This window comes from Brienomyrus brachyistius, chromosome 20 (assembly GCF_023856365.1).
Source record: "Brienomyrus brachyistius isolate T26 chromosome 20, BBRACH_0.4, whole genome shotgun sequence".
Classification (NCBI taxonomy): Eukaryota; Metazoa; Chordata; class Actinopteri; order Osteoglossiformes; family Mormyridae; genus Brienomyrus; species Brienomyrus brachyistius.
In genome coordinates, this window is record NC_064552.1 from 19,650,762 (window position 1) to 19,669,173 (window position 18,412).

Consider the following 18,412-nt stretch of genomic DNA (forward strand, 5'->3'; position numbering starts at 1 on the left):
TGGCTCTTTGTCCAGCATCCCCCCAGAGGTCCGCAGCCCACGAATGAGCAGGCTCCTAAGCCCAGGTTAATGACCACACCCCACATCCGCTTGCCACGCCCACATTGTTAGTGGCACCTCCGGCCCCTGGCGCACAGATCAGCTGCTGAAACTCAGGGGGTTCAGCTTGACAGTAAGAGCTGAATTCCACTTAGAAATACAAAAAGGTGGAAGAAACCTCCAAATTGACCGTCATCTCCTGCTGTGACAGTGACCTTTAATTTGACAGATTTTTCTAGATAATAAGCGTTAACCTGTTCCTGACCCCAGCATCTCACATGAATAAAAATAACCACAAAGAAACAACCAACCAAAACAATCATGGCTTTCATGTGCATGTACCCTTATCTTAGGTCCGGTTTTCTGGCAATTAGTTAGTGGCTGGTTGTCATGGGAACTCCGACCATCTCCGGCTGCAGAGACACCATGTACGAGGGAGCAGAACAGAGGGACATAAACTGCCCCCCCCCGACACACACACACACACACATAACTGCAGATCAACTTTGAGGAAAGCGATGAAAGGGAGGCTATGTGCAAATCAGAGTGGGGGGGTGGCTCTACCCCCAAAACAAACTCCATTTTAAGTTCCCAGATGGTAGTGGAGAGTAATTAGCCTACCTAAAAAAAAGCCCTGTTACACACACACACACACACACACACACACACACACACACACACACACACACACACACACACACACACACACACACACACACACACACACAAACAGCTCCTACATCATGCACAGACAATATCCCAACATAACACACTTAATCTTCTTCCCTGGGCAACACCCTTCCCTGGATCCAACCAAGCCTCTAAAGGCCCTAAATTCCTCCGCCCTGTCATCTTAAAACAGCAGCACTGTGACTCAAAGTCAATAACCGGCAGCATAGCTGAATACGCATTTCAAAGTTGTTTGGGGAAAAAAATGGCAAGGAGCTGCCTCTCTGAGTGTGCCCTAGAGGAGGAAAGCAGCAGGCAGGTAAAGAACGGTCCAATCGCACCGGCAGGTAAAAAGGTAAAACAGATTTGGCAAGTTTAAGACTGACACAATAATGCAAACTAATCCCATACAAGGTCACTTTACAGCTGCAACACAAAAGCATAACAGGCCTCTAACTTTTTAGACAATAAGTTATTGTTTTCTTTTTCTTTTGTTGCCGTCTTCCTAATCCTCCCACATTCTTCAGACAATCCATCCATCATCCCCTAACCTGGAGCTGAGAGCACATCTGGCTTCTGCTTCCATGCCCTTCTCCCACAGGCTTTCCCAACAGCTTGCTTAATGATCTAATCGCTCTTCGCACGTAACGACAGAGGTCAGAAAGGGCTACAGCCGCAGCCGAATGGGGCGGATTCAGCGAAGAATCTCAGATACGTTCCACAAGGGGTGTAACAGTGCACAAAATTCACGGTTCAGTACGAACTTCGGTTTTGGGTTCATAATTTAATAATTGATACTTTATTGATCCCCATGGGGAAATTGTCTTTACACCTCCCTCAACTTGCTCTTTGTAGAGTAAGCTGTCTGCAAAGGGATGCCACCCGTAGCGGCGCCCAGGGATCTGGGGGTTGAGGGTCTTGCTCAAGGACCCGCAGTCGTGCTGAGGCTGGGTTTGAACCAGCGACCTGCTGATTACAGGCACACAGGCTCAGCCCACGGAGCCACACGCTGCCTTTGGCACGATTTTGGTAAAGCAGGGAAAGCAGAATTTCTTCTGATTATTTAATACGCAAAGACAAAGACAATTAAGAACAGCTGTAAACCAAAGGCAATGCGTCTATAACAAAACCTAAGATACTTCTTTGTATATTGTACAAATAAATATGTAAAAGAAATTAATCAAAAATACAACATCATACCAATCATAATGAACTAAACCCCATGATCTCTGCTCACAAATCTGTAGCGATACACACCCCCACAGCCGTAATTTTTTTTTTTTAAACTAAATTTCCAGGCAAAAGCGCCTTACATGCTACAGAGAGACTAACTCGCGGAGGATTTTTCTGTCTTGCTCCCGTCATACAAACACTCACAAATAAGTCAGCAGGTTGGATGTGTTTTCTGCAACATATCCGAGTTTGATATAACAGAACCGACAGTCTTATCAGCTACTCTCTCTCCAGGGCTGGTGTAATTTATTGGGAAACCAAAATGTTTCCTAACCACTGATAACTACTGAATGTGACCAGCATTACCCATAAGTAACTCATACATCTACAATCAGCATAATGTTTTATCAGGTTGAACATCTACTTGTGAATTTAGGTTCTGCATGTGTCAATAAATGTATTTATTCAACATATACAACACACATGTGACCCGTTACAGCCCTAGTTCCATAGTGCAACTGAATCCAATGCAGCATCATCTCTGGGTCAGCGTCAAGACTGACAGGTGACCAAATCCAGGCTCAGCCTCACACCCCCCAGTGAAAGCAGGTCTCTCACCGGCATGGTTACCTGTCACCGTCCCTCATTGAAAAAAATGTGGGCTGGCTCAGGATGGATGGACGGACAGACGGACAGAGGCGCTAAAGACAGAAGGACAATACTGGGACATAAGCTTATATTCCTCTTCCCAGTTTAACTGCCCAACATGTACAAACATCAGCCAGCTCAAAAATCAAATCAGGCAGGGGTGGGGATATTAATGAGGTATTATAAATCAGAGCAAAGACATGCTGGATAGCTACAGCTATCAGATACGAGGCTTTCAGAGCAAGAGAGATACAGCGACTCATGACGACTTCTAATTAAACATTAGAGGAAACATTTAAAGGAAAACACACAGCATTACATCACTTTCCAAACTAATATTAATGAGCGCCCCCAATGAAAAAGAATCTTTAATGGCACCTACAGAATGCCAAGTGTCTCCAGAAATAATAACGTCCTGCCCCCTTTGGCTCCGCATTAGTGTTTACCCCCACCTACCAGGTACCCAGGCAAGTCCACGGCCATGCTGACAGAAAAGCACACAGGACCGTGTTTGCCAAGACTCAAAAAAAAACCCAGAGTCAACAGACAGCTGAGAGAGAGTGGCTAAAACACCCCCCCCACCCCACCCCCGAGTACATCAGGAAGGATCCTCAAACATGCAAACCGGTTCCCCCATTTTCACAAACATCTCATCAGCAGAGGTTAACCAGTCTTGTCGAAGACGACCTACTATATAAATCCTGGAGGTACTGCATGCTTACCAGCTACCCTCTCCCATTGCACAGTTAAAACCTTCCCCAAAGCCATCGCTTTAAGAAGCCACATTGTGGTCTATTGATACGACCTAAATTCCATTCATACTCCCAGACGAAGTAAAAAAAGAATGAATGCTTGGACGTGTGCAGACTGGTGGCCGCTTTGGCCAATTACAGAAAATCTGTATACGGGTCCCCACAAAACAGGGTGAACAGAGGCCAGGCCACACCGGGGCCACAGAGTGTACAGGTCCCCACAAAACAGGGTGAACAGAGCCCAGGCCACACCGGGGCCACAGAGTGTACAGGTCCCCACAAAACAGGGTGAACAGAGCCCAGGCCACACCGGGGCCACAGAGTGTACAGGTCCCCACAAAACAGGATGAACAGAACCCAGGCCACACCGGGGCCACAGAGTGTACAGGTCCCCACAAAACAGGGTGCACAGAGCCCAGGCCACACCGGGGCCACAGAGTGTTCAGGTCCCCACAGAACAGGATGAACAGAACCCAGGCTGCACCGGAGGCACAGAGTGTACAGGTTCCCACAAAACAGGGTGAACAGAGCCCAGGCCGTACCGGGGGCACAGAGTGTACAGGTCCCCACAAAACAGGGTGAACAGAGCCCAGGCCGTACCGGGGGCACAGAGTGTACAGGTCCCCACAGAACAGGATGAACAGAACCCAGGCTGCACCGGAGGCACAGAGTGTACAGGTCCCCACAGAACAGGGTAAACGGTGCAGCTCATTGGAGATCTCTGGCTCTGCTCCTTCCTCTGTCCCTATGCTTTGACACAATGGGCCAAAAACAATCCCTGCATCTATTTCCAATAATGACGAAAACCAGAAATCCACTACCAGAAAAAGAGCACTTTCACATCTCATCACAGCAATCTGGCAGAAAATGATCTCCTCACATGTCAGGCTATGAAAGGGACCCACATGTGTAGATTGTCAGTGCAACAGCTTGTCCAAGGGAAGATCTACTTACATATGCCTCTTGTATGGTAAAGTTTCTGAGGCGACAATGTCAGACAGATGAGGTTAAGGATGGTTCAACAGAAACATAACTGAAAGTCATGTCCACCAGCAGGGTAATTACTATGATTTACTATAACAGATGTGTATCTCACCAGCTCTGTTGATTTGAGTACGCAAGATCCAAAAAAAAGCTTCAATCCCAGCCTTTGCTACGTTTTTCTTCTTTCTCAAAACAGCAGGCAGGATTAACAAATTTCACGTTGAAATTTAGAGGGCTGGTGAGTTTTGTTGTTATGAAATCACGCCTCAGTGGTTTTCTCGACTAAGCATAATAAAACCTAGAATTTCCCTAAAGATTTTTTTTAAAAGAACGATCGATTGTGAGACAGTGGCACCACAGCCTTATTGCAGGTTTAATATGGTATATTCGGCACAGAAGTTACCTCTTGCTGATTGATCAGTCTGTATGTTATGGTTGCAGTTTACAGTCCCCGGGCCAAAGGACTTACAACCTACTGGCCTAGAATATAAAAACAGCACGAATACAAAAGAAAGACAAGTAAAATCAGGAATGTCGCGATCCTATTCTGGGCAGGTTTCGCACCAGCGGGCTTTCTGTTTGTTTTTCTGTATCCTCCAACGCAATCGGGCATGTTTCCCGAATATATGGCCAAAGGGTGGTTGTCTTACCGCCACGGCCTAGTCCTGCTGCGGAAAAGCCGCCGATGGGACGTGGGAAAGCAACGTTACCGCCGCCTTTCAGTGAAATAGTGCGGCTGAGGAGCGGACATCCACGCAGCAGGTAAAAGACAATTATGAACATGCAACAAAAAGATAGGCTGAACTCCGGGAGAAAGATCGGTACAGGGGAGCTTAATGGTCGATGTGTGCTGGAGATCCCCAGACGCGACACTGTGCCTTAAATGTCGCCGGGATCCATGCGGGCTGACACGGACCGAACCGTGTGTTTTTACCTTGTAGACATCGCCGTAGGTCCCGCTCCCGATCCTCTGGATCAGCTCGAAATCCTCTTGCGGATTCCTCCTGGACAGGTCGAAGCTGGAATCCATCGTGTGTAAGGAGCCCCTCGGCTTTGGGGATCTGCAAAGCGATCGGGGTTTCAGAGACGAGGAATGGACGGGGGGTCGGCTTGCCACATCGGGAGAAAATTGGAGGAAAAGGGGGGAAAACAAAAAAAGGAAATTAAAAACAAAAAAATCACAGCCGGAGTCCTCCGTATGCCAACTTTAACATGGCTTCCAGTGCGCAATACGCGTGCGCCGTAGTCGCATTTTTTCCAAAGGGAGAATGATAGGAATGGGATGATGACCCCGGCTGGGATGGGCGAGGGAAAGGGGGGGCAAGGACACTGGAATGCGGTCTGTTATCGCTGTCAGGATAGTGGGGGACATCAGAGCTGGACATCACGGCGGACTATCCGAGGCTCCTTCATGCAGCAGGGATATCTGATGAAGAAGGGTTAGGGCTAGGGTTATGGTTAGACAAACTAGTAGCCGACTTTGCAAAGGGCTTTTATCTTGCCTGTTTTGATCTTCCCTCTTCCTGCCACGCGGAAGACCGGCTTCGCACAAATGGTGTAATAAGACATTTTAAAGCAGAACTCACCAGAAATACTTATGATGCTACACTGTTTAGAGTAGGAGTTTTTTTTAAACAGACGAGTCCTTTGTGTGAGTCCGCAGTTAATGGTGTACTAATAAAAGATTATCTCCATGTTTACGCTTTCTCAGCCTCTCGTCCTGCCCTGCTGAGCACCTGGAAAAATGCTTTTCAAATTATGAAATCAACACTAAGCTCTATCACATGAACATCTATGGAGGGGAGAGTCTGTAATTATATCGAAGTAAACTGGGCTGCCCTTGTAGTTGAACCGGCACTTTTATACACGTGAACTTTATATGAATGGCTTTTTATAGGACTGAGAATAACAAGCTTGTCCCTCGAATCCCCATTCTGGGGCAGTTAAAATTTACAGCCAAATCTCTAATCTGCTGCCTTCCTAAACTAATAGTTAAATACTGAGAGCAAAGTCCAGTCTTTATGTAAACCAAACGCAATGGCTTCCAGACCTTTTCAGCAAACAGAGACATGTCTCCCTGCCAAATAAATGTGCGTTTCAGTGGGACGTATACGTTCTGCCTGATATTTAACAAAGGGCTGCATGTTTGAGTTCAATCTATAAAAACATACATGAATTCTTCAGCTTTCTTTGATTTGCCAAATTAAATTGTAAATGTGAAAGTATTTCAAAGTGTTTTTAAGCTTAAAGTGCCCTGCACAGTTTTTGAGTCGCGTAGCTGTGTTAATGAACAGATTCACTTCCTGTGCAGATACACATCTTATAAATCAAGTAACGATCTGGAAAATTCAAACTGACTTTTAATTGTCATGTACATATACAAAACATCTGTAACTGCTAAACGTTATAAATGCCTATCAGAAAAAAGTATAAGTGGGGCAACAGAAACAGAGAATGAATGAGTGATTTAAGTGTGTAGTACTGTTTTTAAGTTATTTATGTGTTACACTGGTAAATTTGACTAATAAAAATATAATAAAGAGGAAGTATTTTACATTTTTTGTTATGTAACTCTTTAAAAGTCAGTGTGGGAAGTGTGATTCATGCATGCACACCTGATGCTAGGAAGCCAGGGACTGATTCCCTTAGATAACCCAACAGACAGTGGCTGCTTGTTCCGAAATGTAAACACAGAGAAACTACATGGAACTGAATCTGGGGGGCAAGGTGTAGATTTGGGTGTGGATGGTAGAGACATCCACCCATCCATCCATTTTCCAAACCGCTTATCCTAATGGGTCGCGGGGGGTCTATCCCGGAAGCAATGGGCTCGAGGCAGGGAACAACCCAGGATGGGGGGCCAGCCCATCGCAGGGCACACTCACACACCATTCACTCTTACATGCACACCTACTGGCAATTTAGCAAGTCCAATTAGCCTCAGCATATTTTTGGACTGTGGGGGGAAACCAGAGTTGGTAGAGACATGTCCCTGCTCATATTGCAGGTGTACTGTGTGTGTTTAGGGGGTGGGGGGTTTGGGGCTGATTTGGTCCCTCCGCTGTCAGAAAAAAGGAGACCAATTTGTACCTTTGTCACTGGGGCGTCACCCTCAAGGGTCTGCCGATTGTTCCCATAGCTGGAGGTAATTGTGTCTTTTAAGGTACGGAATGGACTTTGAGGGACATCCCTAAGGTAGAAATAACATTAATATACCATCAGTGGTATAAAAACATTCCTCAGAGTCCATTTCTGTACAAGCAAAGGTACAAATTTGTCCCTATTTTCTGACAGTGTGCTGTGTGTGTTTAGGGGGGGTGAGGATTCGGGGCTGATTTGTTCCCTACGGATGTTGGAACCAAACACCCTTGCTGTTGAAGACTGGGATAAACGTGAATTGTATACTGTAGTGTCACACCAGCAGTTTAAGGCATTGTGGCGATGTAGAGGCCATTTCAGTGTTTCAAGTGTAAACAATACATAGAGTTTGCTGACATAGGGGCATTTAACCCATTATTGCGCATGTAGGCTTTGTTTGTTGCTTTGTCTGGGCAAGCTGGGAGCTCCCCCCCCCCCCCCCCCAACAACAAACGATTACATAGTACATTCCAATTACAAATATGTTTTATTTGTGTATTCTGTTTTTCACAAAAGTGAAAATGAAGGTCTTGTGTTTATTAAATTCTCTTTGTTGATATTGTTAATTCACACTTCACAGTGAAATAAAGGTAATAAAACCAGGGGAGGGGGGGTTTGAGGGCCCCCAGAGTCCCTAGAATTGCCGCTGGGTGTTATATTCCTTTTTTTTTCCATTTATTGCTATGGTGTTTTGTCTCATGTTCGTTTGTCATTATGATTCACCAAAAGCACACCAGCAAGAATCGAAATGTTCTGTCTGCATATCACCATGCAAAACCTTGAACATGTCTTGCGCTTTTACACTTTAATAGGCATTAATACAAAACTTGGCACAGGTATAGACTTACAATACCCAAATTAGTCTGAGAACAACATTCCTGCATCCTTTTTTTGCAGTAAATGCTAAATAATTGGTATGATTCCACCCTGCAGTATTGGAAACAAACTCATTTCATGTCTTGTTACCTGCAGATCATAAGCTCATAGTTTGGCCCCGGGAAATGGCGAGAATTTAGAGCTCTTTGTAAAAGCATGAACTGAAAAACAATATGTTTGCATAGGCACGTTGTGTAAACTACAGTGAATATTACTGTAGATGAATTCACAACACCCCCTTCTTAACCCAAACTACCCGTTAGCGTGTCATCCCGCAGCCCTTGTTGACAGTCTTCCAGATTGTCACACGCACGCTGCCGCTGGCAGGTCCCTGCGAGGGAGCTGTGGTTAGCAGCCAAATGCCTGCAGAGGACTCGCAATGGGCGGCGTTCCTCTTCGGGATGGGCGGGCCGGAGGCGCGCTGAGCAGACATAAACCATCACCAGACAGGTGAGGGCATCTATCTGTCAGCCTCACCAAACGGGCTTTGCCTCTTTCAGCGTTGATTTCATTGATGTTTTCACAGTGAGATTGTGGACCGCGGTTATACTATGGAACCATCTCATTCATAGACAACATTCCATTGCATGAGATTTGAAATACATTGGCCGCAATATTATGTTAAATACTTTCGAACATATTCAAACAATGAATAGGTCTAAACCGAAAGTTAAACATGGAAAAGAGATTCAAAATTTAAATGTTACATGTTAAAGTTGTACGTTTTTCTCCGATAAGAATCACAACCACATAAGACTTTGTTTCGTATAAAACTTTAGTTCCTTTTGCGGGTGTGTGGACGATTTTCCAAACCGATTATGAGCATTTAGTTAGGAAAATCATCGGTTACAATCCGCACGGGTTTTACTCCAGAAGCGAAACAAAATCGATTTTCTCTGGTGACATCTAGGGTGTGAAACCTCCGTGTAAAGCACATGTAAGGTAGAAAAACATATGGCCTTAGTTTTGTGTGAAAGACAGGTAGGCTATTACATTCTTTTATAGGTTATCTGCTTCAGCTGCCCATAAGCGCATGCAGACAATGCTTTGGTCGAACATCGAGGTGATGACTGATGTGAATTATTATACCGCCTTCAGTAGTTATTTGCAGGTGTCATTTCCCCCAGTAGGCTGTATTGTTGGGAATCACTCAGCACGAAGTTATTTTGCTTCAGTTTTCATAACAAAGAACAAAATGGACTTTGAAATATAAATTAGCCTGTTGGCCACCGATGCGATTTTCATATTTTATTTTTTTGACAAAAACAAACAAGAACAATACCATAATATAAATCTCATTCAAAATATCAACTCTACAACAATTCTCAATTTTCATTGCATGTATGGCTATTGTTTAGATAATTTGTATTTATGGTTAAAATATACAATCAGCATCTAGATGATAATTTAGTAAAGTTTATTTTACGACGTTATATTCCCATTGACGCTGACTACATTGTATTCTAATAATAAAGTACGTGGGAAAGACGAATGCAAGCGTGCTTTTTCATTGGGTTTAAGCATCGGGGCATAACAGTGATATCTCGTCTTTCTCTAGGCGACACACCCATTGCAAACGCTGGTGCCGAAAGAGCAGGACGGCACCGACATTCCCCTCAGTGTGACACCGTGCGGCGGTCATCGGCAGCCGGCTGGGGGGATGGACCGCCGTTTTCATAGAGGGCTGTATGCAAACACTGCCCAGGTAGGGTGTCACATGGAAAACGCAGCACACTTGCGTGAGTGATTCGCAGCCAAAATCCCAACACCTGCGTCGCTTAACAGCCTCCGGCACCACGTCGGCTCAGTCCTTGGCAGAGGACATAACTGTTTTAGCTGGATCGCAGTCACCGGGCAAGGATGCTCGATCAGCGGAGCGACGAGCGCTGAACGGGGCGACAATACAGCTCTGATGATTGAAATATGGAAAAGCAGACGCTGGTAACTGCGATCAGCTTGACAACGAGCATCTTGTCGTTGACTCTGCTGATCACCGCGATCTTCACTGACCACTGGTACGAGACGGACACCAGGAGGCACAAGGAAAACTGCGACCAACATGGGCCGGACTCTAATGACCAGAAAAACAGGGACATGCCAATTTATCACCTGCCTCTGGTGGACAGCAGCAGCTCACGGCGGAACCCGGCACTGCTGAAGCCAATACACGTCGGGAGCAGGGAGGAAGAGCTCCTGGAGAACTGGAGGTCGATCCTAGGGATGGGGATTTTGGAATCGGAATGTGGCCGCCCACTGTTCTCCACATATGCGGGACTCTGGAGGAAATGCTATTACCTTGGCATGGATAGGGATATTGATAAGCTAATAGTAAAAGGTAAGGCGACTTTATAACCCGTGAGACGCTACTTTATCAATTGACTTATGGCGATAGCGCTCCCTAGGAATTCCACCGAAGTGAGCCGAGATACCTCAGTTGATCATAAGCATCACACTTTGAGAAGACATATTACTAGCTTTGGTAGATAAATATCTTATGTAATGTAGGCCTACCTCGAGAAGTCAGTACAAAGCAAAGAAAAGTTTCTTATAATTTGCGGTCGTATTTGCTGCATGTAATGAAATGTATTTGTATATACATATATATGTATGTATGTATCTCAGATCATTTCCTGGAAACATGCACTATATTGATTGATTATCTCGTTTGTGAACCTACGCGATCTTACCTGGACGGATTCTGTAAGAAAATAATTCATAGCTGCCAAGCGATGACAGATTACAATAAACAAATGATATAATTATATAACTATCGCTCGATCGATATTCTCAAACATCTCCGCCAAGGTTACTTGCAACGCTTTGTTCTGCTCTACTCTGCAATTTATGAAATTGGTTATTTACACTAAATTAAGTAACCCTTAGAATTCGAATTATTCAATTGCAAATGCATATGCAGGCATTTCGATGTAGTTTGTTTTTACAGAGGGATTCACAAGACCGGTCAAAGTGCTAATGACAATTCAGAGGGAGTTGTAAACCTGACCCGCCAAGATACAAGGACGCATAAGAGATCAATAATACAGTACAGCGTTAAAGCCAATTAACTCACTTAACGCCCTGATGCATTGCAGCGCGACCCAAGAGCTGTTACAGCTCGTACGCTGCATTAACGTCTAATACTCCATGTCTTGGTTCTTGCACCACGCGCGGCTCTACTTTAATTATAAATTACAACTATACTGCTCAGATATAATAACGAATAGTTCGGACAACTTAACTTCATACACACAGCGTTTTCAGTTTGGTCTGCTTAGTTAATGCCGTGAGGATGCTTATATCACAACGTCAGGCAATGCTGCATTTACTAGGCTAGTTGTGCTGTATCTGAAATCCCGTAGTCAGCTTTAGCCCAGTAAAACCTGACCAGTAACTAGGTATAATGTTTACGCTGACTCGCTTGTGGACATGATATAGATGGCTTATATAATCCATTAGGCATGTTAATGGATTTATACAGTGCTCTTTCCAAATCGACGACTTAGGATCATACTTAGAGTGTCCCGCAAATCTAAAGGAAAGGGGGTGTATATATGTACGCACACGTTTTCTCAGACAGAATAAACATTGATTAATAATAAAGACAAAAACATGGAAGACAGATGAAAGCTGAACAGATTAAGCTTATCGTATTTAAGAGCGAGGAAGAGTTGCATAACACGGACCTTCTGCACTTTCCCTCTCACCTGAGTAAGACCCGAGTAGACATCAGTAAATGTTACCCATCTGTCTGGCGATCTGTCCATCCCTCTGCTGGAAACAAAGGAACCACCCCGCGTATAATTATGGCGGACAATCTCGGACATTGCGTTTTACATATTTATTCATATTCAATATCTGTTAGACTGGGATTATCTTAATTGAAACGCAATTCTGTCACAGAACCAAATCGCTGTAAAGGATAGCGAAATTTAACGAAGGACTCATTTATAACAAAACACACTTTTCAGCGGACGTTACGAGGACATTATTAATTGTTTTAGTACTCTAGTACCAAGTTTTTTCTTAACACAAAGTGTTATGCCGAGATCGTATTAACATGAAATATATGTAGTAATTATATTTATTACATATTATAAGCGTCGTTACTTTGCAAGCAGGTCCATTTTATTGCAGAAATATGCAATGCACCTTTTTGCCAAGAATATACATAGACTGCCACCTAGTGATGAAAGACTGTAGATCAATTCACAAGATGTCAATTCAGTCAGTTCAAATGTTTAGCCTCTCTTTTATACTAAACCGCACAGCATGTGACCTGTCTCTCTGTAGGTATTGCACAGCAATGCACGACTGTCAAGTACCATTTCTCCCAGCCCATCCGGCTCCGGAATATCCCGCTGAACTTGACCAAGACCATTCAGCAGGATGAATGGCATCTCCTTCGTAAGTAATTCGAAAACGAGCAGTAACAACATCAACAACAACAAAGACTTACTGCATCAGCCACAGCAAGACCACTTACATAGTATGTATTTAATTCCCGCAGCAGATTTCAGCTGCGGCAAAATGTGGTGCCGAAATAGGCAGAGGCGGCCCTATGCTTCACAGTTACAGGGCTGCAGGTTCAGGGCTATGCTGCTCGTGCCCCCTGTAAATCTGTGAGCAAAACGTGAGTAATGCCGAATGATAAAAACATGGAAGCAAAAAGAAAACAATAATAATAATAAAAACAACATGGCACAAATAAGGTGCGTGGTGCGTATGTAAGGCGCGAGTATTAGTATTATTATAACTGTCGCAGGACTGTTAAGTAATCTGATGGTTGGAGGTAGAAGGTCCCACTGAGCCGGTTTAGTTCCCTCGGAGCCACTGCAGAGAAGCCCTTATCAGACCAAAGCCTGGTAACCAGGAGCGACGCTAAAGATTTTGGGCCCCATGAAAGCATATCATATTGGCCCCCCCAGTCCAGTCCAATCCAGTTATTTTCCAATTTTTTTTAGCGCCCCCCCACCCCCACTATGGCGCCATTGCTGGTGATTCCCAATGATCTCCTTTCAGCTAAAACTGAGCATGATTAGACTGATACAACACTTTATGTTCCCTAATTTGTATTTCACAGCTGCGGATGTATAATGTGTGATTCATATTTCAGTGAGTGACGGCAGTGGTAGGTACGGTGCCCATCTGTTTCACTACAGTTACATTAGTGGGTCAGTTGTTGTGGAAACTCTACTATATGAGAGCTTGGAGGGTGGAACATTATTTATGAAATAAACTGATGAATTCATTTTCATACATTGGTTTTCTCCCAGCTGCCTTGTCCTCCGTGCTTTCTATAGGCTCTGGGTTTTTCTCATTCTTGAACTGGATGAGTACTTATGGAGAATTGATTATTTTTTCTGTTGTTTAGAATGTACATTTTAATTTATTTCTCTGAAGCTTTCATCCAAAATGTTGTACATGCATGGCGAAATGACTCTGGGATTTGAGCCGGTGAACGACTGATCGCAGACACAATCCTAACTGGATGTCTAACATCAATATGTCTGTATTTTTTACTTTAACTTTACATAAAAGCCCAGGAGCAGGAAGCTGAGCTTTGCTGATGTTAACATCTCTAGCAGGATATCGATCTGTATCCTTTTTTCTCCTGGCTGTCTTACCTGGTGTTGCAATGTCAATGGAAATAAACCCTCTTTACTGTTATAGGCTTATACGCTTGTTTGCTATGTGATGATAATCACCTATTTGCAAAGATTCCTTTATCCTAACAATTATTATTGCTGCTAATCTGGTTCTAGAATCTCAGCTTTCATCCAAAGCTGCTCACGTAGCTTCAGAAATGCGTGCAGCGGTGCAGCTGGACATTTCTGCTTAGGACACTGAGTTTGCTTACTGAGGGTACAAAAGCAGTCCTCCCAGAATTCCTCGGGGTCTAGCTTACTATCCCTCCATCTGGCGAGGCTAATTACAATTTGTGTCTCTGCCAGTTTTATGCTGGGCTGCTCATCCAGGTCTCAATGGGTATATAGCATTGGTCTGGTCCACAAGGTACTTAGTTTCAGTCTGGTCTCTAAAAGCTGTGCTGGCATTTAATGTTGATCTGGTCCTATTGGTCTAGTCCAGTGGATGTATGGAAGAATTTAGCGTTAATATGATCTTGCCGTGAATTTACTGGGATATTTTTGTTGATATGGTCCTGCTGGTCTAGTCCCTCAGATCTGCAGAGGTATTTGTTGTTTATCTAGTCCTGCTGATGTAATCCCATGGATCTATGCAGGCACCTGTCTCCCATCACCTGCCTGTCCTCCACATCTAAAACTCAGACGGTGTGAATTAGGTCTCTGCAATCTTGTTCATTTGCCTTCTATTGGCTCTTGGAGGATGCCTCCCCCTTGAGTCTGGTGCCTCTCAAGGTTTCTTCCTGAGGGAGTTTTCCTTGCCACTGTCACCTCTGGCTTGGTCTCTGGGGGCTTTGAGCAGGGATGCTGTAAAACGCGTTGAGACAGTGTAATGTTGTGAAAATGTGCTATACAAACGAAATCGAATTGAATTGAATTTAGTGTTGATCTGGTCCTGCTGGTCCAGTCTATCCAAGTGCTGGTTCAAGCCCTGGACCACAGAACTGTGTATTTCTGTAGCATAGGATTCTGTCCTTGTGATCACAAGCTTGCTAGTTCTAATCCCAGGGTTGGCAGAGAGATTTCACTGTTGGGCCCCTGAGCGAGGCTCTTGACCCCTGATTGCTCCAGGATAAAAGCATTTGCTAAAGAAATGACTGTAAACGTGTTTGTGGGTGTCCTCCTGCAGACCTGCGCAGGATCACTGCCGGCTTCCTGGGCATGGCGGCCGCTGTCCTGCTGTGTGGCTGCATTGTGGCCACCGTCAGCTTCTTCTGGGAGGAGAGCCTCACCCAGCACGTGTCCGGCCTGCTTTTCCTCATGGCAGGTGGGGGAGAAGGTCGCGCCGTCTCCTGCTTGCCCCACACGGGCATGGCATGCATTCCTCTGTGGTCTGAGACTGTGTCAGAGACCCAGAGACTCATGCAAAATGCTTCCAGTAATCAGTCAATAAATCATTCATTCATCTATCATTCATTCTACCATTCATTCATCATTTAGTAGTTCCTTGCCTCAGAATATTTAAGCCACCAAATACTCTGAATTGAGCAGTTATTTCTGTGCATCTCTAGCTGCAGTCATTGCATGTAACTCTAGTAGTGGCTTGTAATCGGATATGATATCTTGACCGGATTGAGTTATATCAAATCAATGCGGATCCAATGTTAAATATATATCCTCAGTCATGAAAATAAATCTGGCAACGTTGAATGAAAATGACCTGACAGACAGGTCTTTCTGTGCTCCAGGTATCTTCTGCACCATCTCCCTGTGCACCTATGCAGCCAGTGTCTCCTACGACCTGTCCCGGAACCCGGTCCTCATCTACGGGCTGCCCGCCGACGTGGACCACGGCTACAGCTGGTCTATCTTCTGCGCCTGGGTCAGCCTGGGCCTGACGGTGGCGTCGGGCTGCCTGTGCACCACCTACCCCTTCGTCAGCCGCTCCAAAGGCCTGCAGTCCAAGACAGCGCATGACTCTGCAGTGTGAGCGGCCCGCCACCCACCCCTCTGCCGTGCTCATCTTCCCATACTGGCCAGTGAATTACGTGCCGTTTGATGGTGAGACTGGGGACGAGCCGGCTCCTTGGTATCCCGTCCGTGTTGGGAACGTGCTGCTGTAATTTTGTACAAACCTCCTGCATTTAATGTACGTGTGCAGACACCGGGACACGTGGAATCTGTGTTAGGTGAAGTGAGTGTGTCCGTGCGCCTTTACCTGTTTGCGTTCAGCTCGGCTGCTGTGAATATTCACTATCTGGGGATTCGTTTTTGTTCTCTTATTTATTTTATATACATCAGCACTAGTATAACTGGAAATGCCTATGGAAATACCTGCGGTATAACGTAACTTTCGTTTGAAGGAAAAATGTGTCTTTCGAAACGTGTGAAACCGATGCTCCGTTGAGTTTTTGTCGGAGACGTGCGGGCTGCTGCTGTCGTGGATGTGCGATTTGCTGCTGAGTATTGACAGAGGTCTTAACAACTTGCAAAGAAGACAAGATGGCAGATGAAGTCATCCTGACGTCGGCTGGTGTGGGTGTAGCGAAGTGAGCCGGACACCGTGGAAGAAACGCCGGAAAGAGGGTTCTGGGAGTTAGGGACACCGTTCACTGGACAATTTGCGTGCGGTTCATTTATAAGCTTGAGGTGCAAAAAATAAAATAAAATGATGGGGGGCCTTTTCAAGTAGTCTGGTCCAATGGCCACAGGACTTTTATGATTAGTGCAAGCTCCTGCCAATCAGGACGCACCATTGCATGATTACCTGTGTAAGAACAAGGGTGAAATGATATGTTGGAAGGGCCGGTCGTCTCGCCACCAACGAACGCAGCAGCATTTCAGGAAAGCCTCACAGTGCTTTGTGCTCTCTTCCTACAACTGTACATAAATAAACCCATAAAACCGCAAACGGCCTCTTAATTACTCCAGTGTGGCACGTATATGTCATGCTCAGAACAAAGTGGGTTTTAAAGTCTTTTTACCAGGAAATCAGCATGAAGTGTAGGTTTTTCCTAACAGCCCATGAAATCCACCACGCTAAATCTATGATGGTCTGAAGGACGGATCTCGTTCCGGTTGAGCTTTCCGGCTAACTTGAATAACCTGTTTTCGTTCCGCTCCACAGGAAATCAATTTTGAAACTAAAAACGGCTTAACTTATCAATGCTTTCAAAAACCTGCAAAATCGTTATGTTTCTGCAGTGGGGGGAGACATCTTTACTTCCAGCAAATGTCAGAAGGATTTTGTTTGTTTTCACCATGCTTTTGCAAGATTCGTGCCGTATCTGTATTTTGCTTCCCATATGCTCTCCTTAGGCACAGTCACTACCTGTAAATCTCACCTAGTTTGTGTCCCTTCAGTGTAGGATTTTAACTTGTTCACTCCCAGACCGTTGCTGACGCCCACGGCTGTGTGGTGTTTTGCAGCGCCTTGCACTTGGCTGGTTTGCTTTCCTTGAGATACCGTTCAGCGTGGACACACACAAACAGCAAGCTGAGTGGCCAGCCTGTGCACTAGACTGCTCCACCACCCGTCGTTCCCGTCTGGATGCCTGTTGTGGGCTCTGATGAATGGAACCTGTTTGGAATAAATGAAGCCGCTATGCTGGCTCACTGAATAGCAAGGAAGCGTTATCTTACATCTCCAGGACTGGGGGGGGGGGGCGAGATCCGCCTCCACTCTGTGTGTGTGTGTGTGTGTGTGTGTGTGTGTGTGTGTGTGTGTGTGTGTGTATGTGTGTGCATAGCTTATGGGGACATTTTTCAGGTCCCTACATCAGAAACCTCAGTCTTATAAAATCTGTGACTGCAATCTGTCACTAAAAATGGCAGAAGTCTTGTATTTTGTTTGCATACCTATGGTTAAGGTTAGAGCTGGGTAGGGGTTAAGGGTATCATATTTAGGGTTAGAGTGTGATTGTGTGTGTGAAAGTGCGTGAGTGTGCGCATGTGTGTGTGCATGTGTGTGCGTGAATGTGTGTGTGTGTGTAACATTTCCCCCCATGTTCTGCTGGTTTCCTCACACAGTGTGATCATTTGCAGGTGACTTGTGATGGACTGGCACCCCATCCAGGGTGTCCCCCAGCCTTGTGCTCTTTACAGTCTGGGATAGGATCCAGACCCCCCTGCTCAGAACAAGCTGTTAGAGCAGGGTATTCAATTAGGCTTTTAAATTTGCATATACTTTATCCTGGGACAGTGAAACACAAAACAAGAAAATCAGGAAGAATACATTTATTGATTTAAACTCTTTTCATCTGAGTCATTGGCTGGTTGTGACTGAGGACCCTCGGTGGCAGACCAATCACCTTCATTGCTGCTCAGTGGGCAAGCTTAGGGTCAGCTTTTTGGAGATCCCGGGTGCCATGCACAGGAAGCGATGCACAATCTAGGAATATCCCAGCTGGGGTGTGGGGGGAGGTGGAGAACCCAGAACCAAAGCAACTGGGAAGAGACCAGAGCAACTGGGAAGAGGCCATATCCCGTTTTCTGCTATCGGAGTTGCTCTTCATGAATGTCCAGTCCTGGAAGATCGCTGCTCCATCCTCA

At 45.2% G+C, this 18,412-nt stretch overlaps 2 protein-coding genes across 8 annotated transcripts in view; one reads left to right on the forward strand and one right to left on the reverse strand.

Moving 5' to 3' along the window:
- map4k3a (mitogen-activated protein kinase kinase kinase kinase 3a) overlaps positions 1–5,900 on the reverse strand; it is a 64,586-nt gene extending 58,686 nt beyond the window's left edge. For 2 of the 5 annotated variants that reach the window (XM_048987405.1, XM_048987404.1), the window contains exon 1: positions 5,200–5,900. In XM_048987405.1, coding sequence (XP_048843362.1) covers positions 5,200–5,295 — 96 coding nt within the window. In that variant the 5' untranslated portion in view covers positions 5,296–5,900. The remainder of the gene's footprint in view (positions 1–5,199) is intronic. The other 3 variants (XM_048987408.1, XM_048987407.1, XM_048987406.1) reach the window with 2 other exon arrangements.
- tmem178a (transmembrane protein 178a) lies at positions 4,641–16,772 on the forward strand. Of its 3 annotated transcripts, none has more exons than XM_048987431.1 (6): positions 4,641–5,027; positions 8,558–8,729; positions 9,838–10,614; positions 12,570–12,683; positions 15,051–15,188; positions 15,610–16,772. In XM_048987431.1, the coding sequence occupies exons 3-6, from the start codon at positions 10,203–10,205 to the stop codon at positions 15,849–15,851; spliced, it is 906 nt and encodes a 301-aa protein (XP_048843388.1). In that variant the 5' UTR covers positions 4,641–5,027; positions 8,558–8,729; positions 9,838–10,202; the 3' UTR covers positions 15,852–16,772. The 3 variants fall into 3 exon arrangements, with proteins under 3 accessions (XP_048843388.1, XP_048843390.1, XP_048843389.1); XM_048987433.1 differs by having other exon boundaries at positions 9,838–9,984; XM_048987432.1 differs by lacking the exon at positions 8,558–8,729.
- Positions 16,773–18,412: the final 1,640 nt, after the last annotated feature.

What these genes read in the sequence shown, in the direction of transcription:
- tmem178a (XM_048987431.1), top strand. Translation starts at nt 10,203, where the DNA reads ATGGAAAAGCAGACGCTGGTAACTGCGATCAGCTTGACAACGAGCATC. An exon ending in GGATGAATGGCATCTCCTTC is followed by an intron (nt 12,684 to 15,050) that starts GTAAGTAATTCG and finishes GTCCTCCTGCAG; the next exon opens with ACCTGCGCAGGATCACTGCC. An exon ending in CCTGCTTTTCCTCATGGCAG is followed by an intron (nt 15,189 to 15,609) that starts GTGGGGGAGAAG and finishes TCTGTGCTCCAG; the next exon opens with GTATCTTCTGCACCATCTCC.